General features: G+C 39.1%; 1 protein-coding gene across 1 annotated transcript; it reads left to right on the plus strand.

The window, feature by feature from the left end:
* Positions 1 to 281: 281 nt before the first annotated feature.
* LOC116989355 (cathepsin L1-like) lies at positions 282 to 11907 on the plus strand. Its single transcript, XM_033046678.1, has 7 exons — positions 282 to 534; positions 2819 to 2960; positions 3580 to 3702; positions 5783 to 5956; positions 7318 to 7533; positions 9733 to 9895; positions 11410 to 11907. The coding sequence occupies exons 2-7, from the start codon at positions 2829 to 2831 to the stop codon at positions 11526 to 11528; spliced, it is 927 nt and encodes a 308-aa protein (XP_032902569.1). The 5' UTR covers positions 282 to 534; positions 2819 to 2828; the 3' UTR covers positions 11529 to 11907.
* Positions 11908 to 17274: the final 5367 nt, after the last annotated feature.

The raw sequence follows: 17274 nt of genomic DNA on the forward strand, positions 1-17274 counted from the left end.
GAAAATCATTTCAGCAATCTTTCCTTCTCAGTGCTGAAAATTATAACGTATCATAATTATTGCCCTCAATAGTGGGCTACAAGGGAATCTGGAGTTCTGCGGCTAAGTTAATAAAAAAGGAATGTCTTAAACCGGTGTTCTCTCACACCTGGAAATCTGCTTGAACCCACTACAGAGTGTACTGGAAACAAGAAACAGTGCTGAAGTTCTGAAGAATCATTAATGATACCTAAGCACTTTTGTATGTATGTCCTGATATCAAGATAAACATAAAAGTAATCAAAAATACAAAGTAAAAGGGAGAATTTGTTATTTTTATTTTTTGACATTTTTTTTGTTTTTCGCCGAAAAATTAGGAACTTAATTATTCAGCATTGTTCTGACAGTCACGAAAAGTGTGTCAACACTTCTGTAGGTTTCCCAATCAGAGGCGTTGCCATGGGAAGGGGGTTGGGTCCAGGGATGCTGCACATCTATATAAACGGGGATACAGACAAGGTTAATAGATACTTCATCGGGCCACATCAGATCAAGGTGAGTTTGCTAATCCAAGGCTTCTGCCTTATTCCTTGTGTAGACTGGGAGGGACACGACTGGATAGAATGGGATGGAACAGCTTGGGCATGGGATGGAGCCTCATGAAATAGGAGGATAACTGTGCATGTTTTATCTTAAGGTCTAGATAGAACAGGGAACAAATTCCTTGGTTGCAGTGTTTCAGAAATGTTTTCATTCTCTTCTGTTCTTTCTCACTCTCCTTTTCTGAATTAACCCCAATTTGGTGTTGTCTTTAATTTTTAATTGGTTCTATAATTTGCAAATAGCAACAACGTATGTTCCCAGTGCCAATTCATGTGGAACACCAGCTTCTAGTTTGCATTGCTTCCTTTAATTCATTTTATATGAGTATTAGAATTGCAAGGAAGCCATAATGGAGATATTAAGTTGGCAGAGATGGCAAATCACAAGGATAGCTAGGGCCAATAATATTTTGTGAACATTTCTTAACCATAAAAAAATTCATATTCCTCCAAAGGCATTATAAGGGAATTAATATAAAACAACATAGGAAGGTGTTTGGCATTAGAGTACCTATTGCACATGCATTATGTTCTAATCATTACTTAAGGTCTTCACAATTTTTTTTTCCTCGATGGTGCCCTAGTGTACAAGCCCAGGATTTATTGCCCATTTCTGTTTGCTTTGATAAGTTGATGGCAAGCTGCCTCTTGTATTGCTGAAGTCCCCATGGTAAAGGCATACCCATAGTGCTTTTGGAGATGAGCTGCAAGGATTTAGAGCAGTGACAATATATTTCCAACATATTGTTCACGACTTGGAGGGAATCTATAGATGCCGGGTGTTTCCATGCACTTGCCACCCTTGACCTTATTAGCAGATTTGGGAGCTGCTGCTGGGATAGCATAAGGGCATAATGGCAGAGGAGAATTTAGGGTGTTGCAATTATAACAGAAACAATTAGATGGGGCAAAGGCATGAGGAACTGGCCATAATGTTACAAATAACTGAATGGCTTACTCCAGTTATTATTTTCAAAGTTTAGTTAAGTTTAGTTTAGTTTAGTTTATTGTCATGTGTACCGAGGTACCGTGAAAAGCTTTTTGTTGAGCGTTATCCTCTCAGCGAAAAGATTATTCATGATTACAATTGAGCCATCCACAGTGTAAATAAAGTATATGATTGTTTATGCAGCTTAGCCTGTGTGAATATTAATGCATTAATAGTATTCAGTACAATATGACTAATTTATTGATTGTGAATTAAAAAAACCTGTTATACAAAGTTTGTTATTCTGATCACTGAGTGATTGATAGGAGGAGAAAGGGCTCTGCTCGCCATCATTGCAAGAATTACACTGGATGTTAATCCATTGTTAATGTGGCACAATTCTTGATCTCATCTGTGGTGGAACTTTTCAGATGCATTTTTGGGATGTGGACATTTATTCCCGATGAGAGTGTCACATAAGGTGAGGCCATGGAAGGATAATCATTTGGAAAAAGAAGTGAACCGACATTAGTTTTGTATGATGTTTTGACAGCATTGTGGTCACATTTCTGGCTGTAATAACAATCCTTGAGGAGAACTTTGACAATAGTTTGGTAGCCATAGCACAGGACTGGGCAGACTCAGTAGGCATAGCACAGGACTGGGCAGACTCAGGAAAATATGGTGAAAATCGGGTAATTAAAGATCATCAACTTCCCAATACCCCTCCCCACAATCTCCAGTCTGCTCCCAAACTTGTTATCCCTCGAACCTCTGCTGAAATCCCCGTCCCCTATTCCCCATCTATGACAGGACACATACTGGTGCTGATCATAACATTTGCCCTTTTCAAAGTCCTGATTTCCAGTCCACTTCCAAAAGACAATGTCGGTCCCTCTTGTTGGTAACTACCCTTCCAACAATGCGAGAGGGTTGAGATCCTAAGAACAAACATTCATGGGAAGTCTCCTACTTCACTTATCAACCGCCCCCTGAAGGGTTTGCTGGGATTTCCAGATATATAAAGTAAGTAATTTTGTTTTCTTTCTAGCTTATTATTTTGGATTATTGATCGTAAGTTTGAACTGTACTTAAGTAGAGCAAATGGGCGAGTAGGTACTAATCCAGAAACAATGCCTGCATAGTATTTTTCTGTTTAATGAGGCTAAGATGAAAAGTTGTGAGCCATTGGAACAGAATGATATCAGCACCATTGCTCTCCATTCAGAGTAATTTAATAAACTATTTTCATAATTATTAACGAATATGGCCCACTCACGTTTTAGCGTCATTTCTTTTTCTCCTTTAGATTGTCGAGAATGTACTTCCCATTGTTTCTGGGCTTTGTGGTGGGGGTTATTCTGGTCAGAGCCTCAGAAAACACGTTCGATTCATCATTGGATGTAGAATGGAAGAACTGGAAATTGCAGTACAACCGGCATTACATAGAGGTGAACTAGAATGTGTTTTCAAATGCAAACCTATCCTGATGTATGTCAGGAGAAAAAAGGACAACTGAAGCATTCTCTTTCTTTCTTTTTTTAAATCAAAATCTTTTTTATTTCGTTTTCAGGACATAACAAAGTGCAAAGTTGTCTATTTGTTACAGACAGAGTGTACGAAAAGAATAAATAAAAAACAACTTATGCTAACATATAACAAGACAACAATAAATAATCAGAGCATCTCAGAGCATCTCCTTCTCCTGCACCAACCCTCCAAGTCTGAAGAAGGCCAGCCAGAAAAAGGGTCCTGACCCAAAACATCACCTATCCACACTCTCCAATGGTGGTGCCCAACAAACTGAGTTGTTCCAGCAGCTTGTGCCTTTACTTTGTCCCTATCTCTATACTTAATAATCTGACTGATGAAGGCCAATGGACCAAAAGCCTTCTTTACTAACTTATCTACCTGCGATGCCACTTTCACGGAACAGTTCACCTGTGATCCTTCTGCTCTACAACATTCCCCAGGGCCACCATTCACTATTAACTTTGAATACTAATGTATAAAAATGATGGTAAAGGGAGGTTATAGAGCATGACTTTGCCATATTGTCTTTTTTTTCAGGGTGAGGAGACCAACAGGAGAATGATTTGGGAAAGTGCTATGAGTTACATTGAACAGCACAACCGAGAGTACGCCATGGGGAAGCACACATTTACTGTGGGAATTAACCAATTTGGAGATCTGGTGCGTACAAGATACTAAATATGTGTGTCTCAAAGATGCTAGTTACTGAGGTGTTAATACTGAGTGATATTAGACAATAGACAATAGGTACAGGAGTAGGCCTTTTGGCCCTTTGAGCCAGCACCGCCATTCAATGTGATCATGGCTGATCATCCACAATCAGTACCCCGCTCCTGCCTTCTCTCCATATCCCTTAACTATCCCTAAGAGTTCTATCTAACTCTCTCTTGAAAGCATCCGGAGAACCAGCCTCCACCGCCCTTTGAGGCAGAGAATTCCACACACTCACAACTCTCTGTGTGAAAAAGTTTTTCCTCATCTCCATTCTAAATGGCTTACCACTTATTCTTAAACTATGGTCCCTGGTTCTGGACTCCCCCAATATTCAGTGATATCACCTAACAAAGTCCTATCTATATTGCCAACATCTGTTTCTTCTGTCCTATTACACCCTATTTCATCTCACCAGCGCATCCAGCATCACAGTGAACCTCTGCTGAGAGCCTAGTGTTCCCTTTGCGTTTGCCCCTGGGAAGTGAAAGATCGTGATGGTCATGGCTGCACCAGTCCAAGTAGCACTCAAGAAATGATGACTGTGCATCATGCACCAGCTACATCCATCTCACATGATCCTCACCTCGTTCATTGAACTAAGATGGCATTGTTGATGGTTATTTGTATCTTTGTGACTTTGTTGTGACTTTGAAATTGAAATAAAATTAAAATCAGAAATATTGGAAAACAGTTCAAAATATCAATGGTGACTCCAATCCAGAGGCATCGTCTGCCTCAGAGTGCAAGCTGCAGTTTGTGTGGCTATTGCATTTGGTCAGTGCATCAAAACCAATCTGATCCTTGTGCCAGTTCTGACCAAAGATCTTGGACTTTGAAGATTTTTTGTTTCTAGTTCCACAGATGCTGCCTGACCTTCTGAGCGTTTCCAGCATTTTCTTTTTTTCTTTCCGATCCATTTGCACATTCTTTGTTCTGGTGCATTGAATTACAGTCAAATGAGCAAAGGCTGCCTGACTTTCTTCACTGAGTTCAAGAGCAACGACTCAAAATATAGATGCCACCAGTAGTCCAGCTAATAATGAAAGTTTGCCTGATGAAGAAATCTGAGAGATTCTTAATCAATGAGGCTCAATGTTGCCCCAAATAATTTAGCATTGTGGAGTGGCAGTTGTTGCCCATTTCTCTAATTGGTCAATGTGCTCTCTGAGATTATACCCACTGTGGAAGATTATTTCAATATTATTATAGAAATTGATTCCACATTAAATATGTTGCATGAATAATAACAGCTCCAACTTGTTTATTGGAAGTTTCTAACTTAAACTCCATACTTACCTTTATATCATTTCCTGGGAATAATTTTTTTTTAGAAGTTTGTTTGTAAAAATCAAAAGATCGATGTTGCCCAGATGAAAATTACATTGAGACATTTGTCAATTCTGTTAACATAAATCATGATTAAGGACAGACATCAATCATTATTAAATGCCAAAACCTACTTTGAAGAAGTCCTCCTCTCTCCAACCAGAGTTCTGCAACACCCTCTCTCGCTGCAACCCCTCACTGCTCTCGTACCCCTCTCCTCTGACTCTCAGTCTGAAGAAGGGTCTCAATACTGAGTTACTCCAGCATTTGGTCCACTGAGTTACTCCAGCTTTTCATGTTTACCTTGGCTGTATTGTGGGTTGGCCCATTAAAAGCAACTTCATGGTTCCAGATCTGTAAGGAAATGTGCTTCTAATGAAAGAAATTCAACCCCAATGCCCTCTTCTCCTGAAGCAGTTTGGCATGACATGGGGGAGCTCGATAATTTGAAAAGTTGCCTGGAAATTTAACCATTTTACAAATTTCTAGACTAATGTACCCATTGGAATGTGTTTGTGTGATAAACCTGATTTAAGTCTAAGAATAAACAATACTGCAGAGAGTTTTTGATATTCTCACCTCTCCTGATGTAAACGAAATACTGGTGAAATATGACCTCAGGAGGTTTGATATCCTCCTTGTGCATATACTCCAAGGACAATCACTATATTAATGAATGTCCATATAATTCGCTTCTTAGACAAATGAAGAGTTCAATAAATTGATGAATGGATTCCTCATAAATGAAGGTGAAAGCTCAATTGCAAAAGTTGAAGAATGTGATGGGTTTGATGAAACTAATGAAAATGACCTGAAATTGCCAGAGTCTTTCGATTGGAGGAAAAAGGGTGTAGTCACACCAATAAAGAACCAGGTAAAAATTGGAGAAAAAAAAAACCCCAGTGATAAATGTGATGTTCTATCGAGGCATTGATGACTTGTAGGTAGCAGTAAGGAGGATGAGTATTTGGTTTTATGTCTTACTTGTCAGAAAGTGCTGCTCTTGCTTGCTTCTACTGCTGATGTCTACTGAGTTTAGCCGCACACGTAAAGTAAAATTCTTCCTCAAATATTGAAAGTAAATATGCAATATACTGCATACAATGTATTCTATCCCTTGTGCCCCAAACCCCAGTTCTGTTGAAGCTGAAGAAGCTATGTGTTAGACACGTAGTCTTTTTCTCAGGGTTGGGGAATCAAGGTCTCGAGGGAAAACTTTTTAAGATGAGAAGCCAAAGATTTAATAGGAACTTGAAGGGTAACATTTCACACAGATGGTGGTATGTATTTGGAATGAACTGTCAGAGGAAGTGGTTGAGGCAGGTAAAGTAACAACAATTAAAAGACATTTGGATGGATTCATGGGTGGGAAATGTTCAGAGAGATATGAGCCAAACCTGGGCAATGGCACTAACTTTGATGGGTCATCTTGGTTGGGCTGGAGGGCCAGTTAGCAGTGTCAATGGTCAAATTCTGGTGAGAGATTATTGTTCTAGGGTTGAATAACCAGGAACTCTGAAAATTGAGGGAATGATTTAACCGGATTTATAAAGATATTAAGGAGAAGAGACCTATAAGTAAAACTACTTCCATGTATTGAAATGCTTAGGGCCAAGAGTTAGAATATATAATGTAGAATTGAAATTTTCAAGAGGAAAGTTTGCATCCATTTTACTTACAGAAGGGTGCAGAAATTGGAATCCTGTTCTATAAGATGCCAAATATATCGGATCATTTGCTAATTTGAAATTTGTGATTGGTAAGTTTTTGGTAGATAACGGTATCAATTAAGATGTGGAACAAGGAATGATGTGAAATTAGATCGCATGATGTCAAAGAATAGCAGAGTAAGCTTGAGGGACGAAATAGCTTGCTTCTTGTTCCTATGTCCTTAACATGTCCATTTCATGATCCACAGCTAGTCATTTTTTGCTATTCCATGCCAATTTATTAAGTTGCCTAACCGAGGAGTGTCTATGTTGTTTGTAGACCAAAGCTCACCTAATCTAAACGTGTTACATATGCAATCTAGATTAGATTCTGACCCCTCATCATTCAACTCTGTGTTAGCTTGTGATACCTGGGCTCACAATAAACAAGCAATAGTTCAGCAAGCAAAGACATTTTATTCAGAAAGCAGAATCAATACAAATAGTAGTCCATCTCAGTAGAGATGAAATGGATGTGATTTTTAAATTGGAATGCTGTTGGTGTGACAATGTTTGTGATTACCAGGGACAATGTCGCTCCTGCTGGGCCTTTAGTGCAACTGGAGCCCTCGAGGGACAGATGGGAAAAAGAGGTAAACTTATTTCTCTAAGTGAGCAGAACCTGCTGGATTGTGACTTGCAATCTTTCGGATGCAATGGTGGATATATGGAAAGTGCCTTTGATTGCATTCAGAAGGAAGGTGGCATAAACTCTGAAAAAGTATATCCATACACTGCAATGGTAAGTCTCTTTTTAAACTGTACTTGATTTTTTTAAGTTCATTTGCAGTGTTAGATAGAAAAGTATTACATTTGTCTGAATAGTAGAGTTGAGTTGAGTTTATTGTCATGTGTACCGAGGTACAGTGAAAAGCTTTTGCTATGTGTTTACCAGTCAGCGTATATCTTCTCTGTTCAAATACATTATTTGGTTAGGGGATTCATAAAACATTTTATTGCTGGTACCTGATGCCCTTCTCTCATTGCCCCTGAACTGAGAAGGCAGTCATTTGCTGGATCAGGATGGAAGACTTTCTACCATGAAAAATATTTGAACCAGCTGTATTTTTACAACACTCCTGTAGGTTCATGACCTTTACAACACCCCTGTAGGTTCATGACCTTTGCAACTGGAGTCAGATTTTTTTCACTTGCAGATTTTAAAATTATTTGAATTTAACGTCACCAGTTTAGTTTATTTTATTGTCACGTGTACCGACGTACAATGAAAAGTTTTTGTTGCATGCTAACCAGTCAGCGGAATGGCTGCACATGATTACAATCGGGCCATCCACAGTGTATAGGTACTTGATAAAGGGAATAATGTTCAGTGCAAGACAAAGTCAGATTAAAGATAGTCCAAGGGTCTCCAATGGGGTAAATAGTAGCTCAGGACCGCGCTCCAGTTGTTGATAGGATGGTTCAGTTGCCTGATAACTGACGGAGTTACTCCAGTACTTTGTGTTTTGCTCACGATTCCCCTAGCTGCTGCGATGAGATTTCAGCTCAGGACATCGGGTCAACAGCCAACTCTTTTGGCTGCTAGTCCAAGAATGTAACCATATCCCTTGATCTGTGATGCTGGGTGCTGGTGTATTACTCGCCTGAGTCCACAGGTCATGTATGCTCCGTAAGCACGTCTCCCAACCAGCACGTCCTTGGGATGAAGATGATGATCATACTTGTGTTACTCTGGCTGTGCTGCTGCTTCAGCACAATTTGATTAAAGTTTGGGGCACAGTCTGCACAGAAGACGTTAAGCTTTGATACAAGGGTTCATTTTAAGGTGTAAACTATTTTGTAGAGTATTTTATTAAAAACATACTCATTTGAAAAGAGAGACGAAAGAATGAAAATTCAGAGTAATTCAGGGAATATTAGATTTTATCTAGGAATATAATGCTGTTCTCAGATAAATATTGATACAATTGGTACTTTTGTTGTTGTTTCTTCAGCAACTATTGACAGATGTTCGTAGAATTAACATTGTGATGAGCCCAACACAATCCACATTTCCTTGATTATCGTTCGTTTCTGCATATCATGCATTCATTTGTCCTATGTACCGTCTGTATGTCTTCTTCCCCTTTCCTCTGACTCTCAGTTTAAAGAAGGGTCTTGACCTGAAACCGTACCTATTCCTTTTCTGCAGAAATGCCTGACCCGCTGAGTTGCTCCAGCTTTTTGTGTCTGTCTGTTTGACAACCTTCTAACTTTTTACCATTGGCATGCACCTTCTGCCTCGAAATTAAAAAATGTTGATGTTAGAAATCTGCAATAAAAACTGAGAATACTTCAAACATTCAGTAAGTCAGGCAGCATTTGTGGAAAGAAAAAACAAGAGATAACATTTCAGGTCAAAGACCGTTCATCATTATAAATGGTCTCCAGCCTGAAACATTAAGCCTGTTTCTCTTTCCACAGACACTGCCTGACTTGCTGGGTGCTTTCAGCATTTTGTGTGTGGTGGTACTTGTCAGACACTGATGTGCAGCCTGTTTTCATGGAGGCAAACTGAGCTCACAACTACAAGAGATCAGCGTGCTGTCTGACTCCGTCCTATCCAGATTTGCCACCTTGTGTGTAAAATATGGAATTGAACGAGTGAGCACCTATTGTTGTACAGCTTTTTGAATGTGCTCTTCCTTGCTTTGAATCCACTCTGCGATTCTGAGCTACACTAATGGCAGCTTTGGAGGATCCTGGGAAGCACGTTGGCCAATATATTTATATAAGGAGCGCTTTCAATTTTTACCTTGTTCTCGATTTTCCCTTTCCATTTGAACATGCCAACAATAGTTGTACATTCAATTTCTGAAGAACTGAATCAGCCTAAAGGCTGAGGGGCTAATACAATATCTCGCAACTATATCATTGGCGTCTCGAGATACATCGTGGATGTAAATGAACTTTGTATTCTAATGATTGATTTATCAATTAGAAGTCCGACTGCAGATTTAGACGCGACAAGGTTGTTGCCAAGGTCCGTAAGTACTGCACGCTCAGAAAAAACGAAACAGCTCTGGCAAAAGGCGTGACTAAGGTTGGACCAATTTCAATTGCTATTAATGCACGCCTTGAATCGTTCCAGTATTATAATGGAGGTAAGAAACAGAAATTATCCATTCCAGGGATTATGTTTAATAGAAAGTAGAATTATATTAAATGTCACACTTCCTCTGCTAACTTGTTTATCATTAATAATTTCTGTTGAATATTTATAATTCAAACCGTATTAACTTTCCATCACAGTCAGGATTTATCACTGCTTAGCACTTGCTATCTTGTGCTGCCACAAGCCACCTGTCCATTCCAGCATTCACATTTTCCATAGCGTCCCTTTCATGGTAGCACTTACTATTTTTCCCTCGCCCTGAATAAAGATTTCACAAGACCTGCACTCAAAATACAACCCAACCATTTCTTCCTATCACTGCCATGATGGAAAAATATCCTCCACTCCTGCATCAAATCATTGAAATGGCACTTTAACTTCTGTGACCAGTCACTCTTCTTATCAATTTTTGTATTCCTGTTTGGTAAAACATAGACTTCAACTAATATATGATTAGAATATTCAAAAATACAATAGGGTTGAATTTGTTGTTATTAAACCAAACTTGGGGATAGAAAACACAACAGAAATGTATTAACTAGATAAAGAGAAAGGGTTCAGTAAAAAGGATTGGCACGTGCTTGCATTCCAGCCTGCCCTTGTGCTCATGTAGTAGAACAATGTGAGTGATGAAAATCTGACTCAAAGGACCACCATCAGTTTCATTGTTTTTTTCAAAATCATTTCTTGACTTTTTGAGGTAAAATCAATTCCACTCGTGTCATTATTTGTGGATATTTTGTGCAAAGAACAATAGGCAACTTTATTTATCATGTATAGATTAGAATTAACTATTGACAAGTTGCACAGAATGATCAAGTACAAAATTGTGCTTACAGTTGTGAAAAGATTCCCAGGTTTCTCACGTGTTTGACTGACATTGCACTGACTAAAATGTATCCAAACAGAAATGCAAACAATAAATGTATCACTGAACAATATAGCGAGTGGCCTTTTCACATTCTAGATTATAAAAAACATTATGAAAATCAATTATTTTGGGAAGAATCCAAAAGAATATGTATTGTTCCACAAATTGTCTTGCTTGAATGCAGGCTAATGGTGCTTGAGACAGCTGAAGTATGAGCTGGGCCTTTTAACTCCTGGCTTCTTGGCTGAGTTCCCCCAACTGCCTAGTCCCCAGAAAAAGATTGAGAACATGTGTTCAGCTTTAGTCAGCAAATTTTGCAGTGATTTGGAAATTGATGTTAGGTGCTTGGGAGAAGGTAACCACCAGAGCATTAGCCAAGGAAAGTGGAGGTGGAATACAAAGCGAAGGTTGGAGGGCACAGATTCAACACAGCAAATGTATATTGGGATTTCACATTACAAACATGAACATTGTGGGTTTATAATGGAAATGTAGGAAACAGTATCAGAATTGTGACAAACAAAAGTGAACTGAATTGCAGAGTGCATGATAATTGCATGGCAAGATATTACAAAGAACAATCCCTTGTCAATACATGTTCTTCAATCATATAAATAAATGTTTCTTACCAGGAATCTACTATGATCCACAATGCTCCAATCAAAATGTGAACCATGCAATGCTGGCAATTGGATATGGCATAGAAGATGGAGACAATTATTGGCTTATTAAAAACAGGTATGTACCCTAAAAGAATATGTTTCCATTTGTGGAAATGTGCAGATCTAAGGGTCTTTGGTATTGTTTTATCACTTATACATCCAGGGAATCCAAAGGAGTTTCTTTATTTAATGCATGGAAACACGTAGAATAAGCTGCCACTAGGGATACCTGAGACATAGTTGGATAATCTCACGAGGGAAAAAGTACCAGAAAGATATATTTAAATAGAGGCTCTTGTAGGACATAAACATGACACAGATCAGTTGTACTAAATGGTATTGTAAACTTTGAGACAATATGTTGAACATCAGATAATATGTTTATGTGATTTAAAGTGTCAATGGCAAAGTTGGATGATATTGCCGAGATCCTCGACTGTATCCAGTCCATTTCCAGCATTTGGCCTTCTCCTAGCCTCAGAACTAGGGATTCCTTTTGTCCTTACCATCCATCCCACGAGTCTTCACGTTCATTGGATTATCAACTTCTCCAACATGTTCCTCCTCTTTCCGTTTCATCATTCCAGGACAGTCTGTTGTTCGATCCATACCTTCTCTTTCCCACAACTGGTGCTACAACACCTGTGCCTGCACTTCTTCCCTGCTCACCCTCCAAACTCTTAAACATGCAGAAGATGTGAATCAGTTATGTCCTAGTTCTTCGTTCAATATTCACTGCTTAATGTTATCCTATTTTATTAAATTAAGGGTATCTAAATTGTGCACAGTACTCCAGGCTTCACCTGTCTAGTTGTACTAATATTTTCCTATTTCTATACTGCGATCCCCTTGTAAAGAGAAACAAATAGACATTTGTTTTCCCAATTATTTGTATACTTGCCTGTGAACATTGTGTAAGTCATACAGAACACCTAGATTTTTTTGTATTCCATTCATTTACTCTGTCGTATGGAGAGTGTACTTGGGCTTCATGAAGATTCATGATATTGAAAATTTTGGAATATAGACAATAGACAATAGGTGCAGGAGTAGGTCATTAGGCCCTTTGAGTCAGCACCGCCATTCATTGTAATCATGGCTGATCTTCCACAATCAGTACCCCGTTCCTGCCTTATCCCCATATCCCTTAATTCTACTATCTTTAAGGGCTCTATCTAAGCAAAGAACAATCTGCTGGAGGAACTAGGCAAGTCTATCAGAATTGATGGGGAGGGGGAGTAATGACCAATATTTCAGGTAGAGATCCTGCATCAGGATTGAGAGTGGAAAGGAAAGATAGCCAGTACAAAGAGGAGGGGGTGAAGAGTGAGATAGGGGCCAGTAGATGGACCAAGGAGGGGTGAGGGACAACAGGCAAATGAGGCTAGATGGGGGAGGAGCATAAGTGGAATTGGGAGACCGAGACATTCTCATTCCTGATGCAGGGTCTCAACCTGAAACATCCGTCATATCTTTGCCTCCACAGACGCTGTTTGATCTGCTGTGTTCTTCCAAAACTAATTTCTTGACCTCGGCCTCTTTTGCATCAATGCAGAGGAAAATTAATTCAAGGGTTGTGATTTCTTCCTGGACCACAGTGACCACTGTGACATTTCGCTAATGGACAAAAAAGTCCCCAGTCAACCAGGCTAGCTCCGGGATACCATGGTGATTCATACTGTTAACCCCACCTAGTTTCAGATGCTTCTCATTCTCACCCAACTCTGATTTGAAAGCTTGTGGCAAATCCATACTCAACACTCTGACAAACAACTTATGACAGAGGTCAAAGAGAACTTTTTGACTCTTAATCTAACCTTATGTTTTCCAAAGCATATTGATACATGCTCATTCTGCTCAGCAATATAATTCTACTGAACTTTGTGCTTTGACATTTTAAAGATCCCAAGCACATCCAGACAAAATCCACTTTTGCAATGCACCACTTCTTCGAGTTTAACACTTGAACGGAACTGTGATATTGACACCAGTTTATTTCTTCTTTTTCAGCTGGGGCACAACATGGGGTGACCTTGGTTACTTGAAACTGGCAAAGGACAAGGGCAATCATTGTGGAATTATCGATTATACCATCTATCCACTCGAGTAAGAGCACCTGCAACCAACCAGACCTTCCAAACACGGCCTGAAACATTTTGGAAAGTTCTCCGCTGTTGCTTATTAATTTCTATACCGTTGCTTTAACTGTCTGCGGCAAATGCATACACATGTTCAAGAGAATAAAAGTAGTTTCTGTATATTCTGCAGTGTGACATTAAGGGCAAACTAATCAAACATTACTTAATGACAATGTTATTCAACCTGTGTCGAGGCAATGGGTTGCAACATTGAACAATTAATAAAAGCTACTGGCAATCATTTCAACTGTATCATCATTTCAAGCTTAATGATCAATTTTGCCTTTCACTTTCCATCAATGACCTGGTTTAATTAAAAACTGAATGTCCTATAATTACTAACAAATAACAAGGTGCATTAAATATAAGTCTGAACCTTTTTCTAAACTTTGATTCCTTAAATTCCTTTCTAACATTTTTACTGAATCAGCTTCCACCACACTTCCAGACATCATTATATAATGTTCCTCATGCTATCCTTGGCTTAGCCAAACTAACTTCTAAAATCTAATGTATACACAGAATTGCTGTTGATATTATCAGTCAAACATGAACAGTGGAAATTGCTAGCCATTTGTCCAGTAGAAAGTGCCATTTGCACTAAAATAATGGGCTGTAGATTTATCGGGTGGAAGATGATTCTATTCATGATCCAAACTATTTGCAGCATCAACTGCAGTGGCATCCACCTTTTTTACACAGTTTCAGACCAGCTAGTATTTCAGAGTATTGACAGTGAACTTGGCAGTGAACCTCTGTGTATGATCTTGGAACTATCTAAATTCTAAGGAGATTTACCTGATTTCATCCCCAAAGTAATATCATTACACTTAATACATAACATAATTAAATAAATCATTCCTAGAAGAAAATTATTAAAAAATTATCCAGACTGGATATATATCCAGCTATATAAATCACTGTTCCATCGTCACCATCAAAATCCTGGAACATCCCACCTAACAACATGGGAGTACATTCAATGGAAGTCTAACAGATTCAAAAGCATAACCCAACCCCACCATCGAGAACTATGAGGAAGAAATGTCAATTGATAATTAAACAATTGTACCACAACTAAAATTGATTTCAACAACATTTTTGTTTAATTATCTTCAAAGTTTATATTTGCATTTATTTAAAAAGATTGTTTTTTCCTCATTTAGGTGTCTTGTCTTACTTGTCTTGCAAGACTTGTTTTACCTGTTGTCCTCCACCATGGGGCGCCTATGAGGTGAGACTGCAGGTTGTGAGGTTTGTGATGTTTTACAGCTTTAATCCAGATTTACTATGGAAGCTGAAGATTTTAGGTGCTACGTAATCATGGGGCGGGTGCAACTTTAACAAAATAAGGGATAAAAGCTAAAATATACTCTACCAAGTAACAATTTATCGAAGATTTTATTCCCTGTTTTTAGATACTAACTTCAATGGTATCTTCATTGTTCAAAGTTTAGTCAAAACTCTTCCTGTAACCACGAGATTTGCAATCAATTTTGCACTAAATGACTGCTAGGCGCCAATACTAACCCCTCTCTTTTGTCAGCTCTTAGGTAAAGAATAAATAGGCTCTTATTTGATGTGGTTCATGCCGAGATAAATCACAGCTAAGTTTTACACCTTTAATTAATAGTCCGGGATCTATCTCAGAAATCCACATGTGGATGTTACACAAAACTAAGATTTGCATGGACCCAAAAAGTTATTCTTGTCCAGACGTTAGGTGGCAGTCCAGAATAAATTTGGATTGGATTGGAATTGCCACCTATCCTCAGGATAAGTGAGAGAAGGAAGCCTTAAAGCCTTGTTTAACATTCAGCAAGATTATGGCTAAACGTAATTTTAGTTTAAATCTTTTTATTTGAATTTTGAATTTAACAGCAATTTGCATACATACAATGATAACAGACAGTGATAATCAGGACATAATTGTACAACAGTATGTAAACGACCCTCAAAACCCTTACCCTTACCCACCCTCGCCACCCGGGAACAAACAACACTCACATACATACACATCCACAAAAATACGATTTTTTTAAAAAAAGAAGAAAAAAAAGGTATAAATAAATAAATAAATAAATAAATAGATAGATAAATAAATAAATAAATGGAGATAAAATAAAAAATGATTTTAAAAAAATTTAAAAAATTGTGGGGAGGGAGGGGGGGGGAGGGGTTGAGGGGATAGCAGCTGCAATAAGACAGAGCTGTGATAGAGGGCACTCAGTCCTCTTCCGAGTCCGGAAACAAGTTAAGACAAGTTCCAGGAAAGGGTTCCATGTATCTAGGAATGTCTTGGTAGAGCCTTTGAGAGAGAACCTAAGTTTTTCAAGCTTTAAGTTGTAGAGCACCTCCTTGATCCAGCGGGCGTGTGTCGGGGGACAGGTAAGTCTCCAGTTAAGCAAAATCAGTCTCCGGGCTAACAGGGTTGTAAAAGCCAGGACCCGCTTCAACGCAACAGAGAGGTTGGTGTTGGGGGGAATACCAAAAATAGCTGACAGTGGGTTTGGAGGAATAGTCTGGCCATAGGCTCTGCTTAGCACGTCGAAAGCACTCCTCCAAAAGGTTGCTAGCTTAGGGCAAGACCAAAACATATGACTATGGTTGGCAGGGGATTGATTGCATCTGTTGCAGGTGTCTTTAACAGCGGGGTATATTCTAGATAATCTTGCGTTTGTGTAGTGGACTTTGTGAAGGACTTTGCATTGGATTAGGCCATGACGGGCACATATGGAGGAAGAATGGATCAAATCCAAGGCAGAGTCCCATTGCTGGTCTGTTAGTTTCGTATTCAGCTCGCCCTCCCACGCAGCTTTTAATGAGGTATAAGGTTTCAATATAACCGACCCTAACAAGTTGTACAAAAAAGAGATGCATTTCTTCCGGTTGGGATCTAGAGCTAGGATGGAATCGGTCAGGGTTTCAGGGGGACGATTTGGGAAATGGGGGAATATCTTCTTCACAAAATTCCTAATCTGGAAAAAACGAAAAAGGTGTGAGTTTGGGAGGCTGTAGTTGTACGAAAGCTCCGCAAAAGACGAAAAAATACCATCCTTGTATAGGTTTTTGATACTACTGATGCCATTACTATGCCAGGTTTTGAATGCGGAGTCTGTACTTGAAGGTTTAAAGATGTGATTTTTAAGCAGTGGGGTCAAGATGGAAGGGCCTTGTAAACCAAAGTTTTTCCTAAATTGACTCCATATCTTGAGCGAGAGGGACGCAATTGGGCCTGCACCCGCAGATGTTATAGAAAGGGGGAGTTGAGAGCATAGGACAGACCGCAACGAGAGATGTGAACTCGCCTTTTCCATGTGTACCCAGGTCGGTAGGTGGTCGCAATCATCATTCATCCAGCACAGGATTTTTTGCAAGTTAGCAGCCCAGTAGTATCGCCTAAAGTCAGGAAGTGCCAAACCGCCGTCACTCTTAGGAGACTGTAGTAGCGTCTTTCGAATTCTGGCCGGTTTGCTACCCCATAAAAATTTAGATATTCTCCTTTCTAATTTATCAAAAAAAGATTTAGTGATAAATATAGGAACATGCTGGAAAAGGTACAGGAATTTGGGTAGGACGACCATCTTGACCAGATTTATCCGGGCTGCGAGGGATAACGGTAAGACTGACCAGCGGTCAAAGTCTCTTTCAGCTTTCTCAACCAGAGGCAGGAAGTTTGTGCGGAACATATCAAATA

Source organism: Amblyraja radiata, chromosome 29, assembly GCF_010909765.2.
Source record: "Amblyraja radiata isolate CabotCenter1 chromosome 29, sAmbRad1.1.pri, whole genome shotgun sequence".
Lineage (NCBI taxonomy): Eukaryota > Metazoa > Chordata > Chondrichthyes > Rajiformes > Rajidae > Amblyraja > Amblyraja radiata.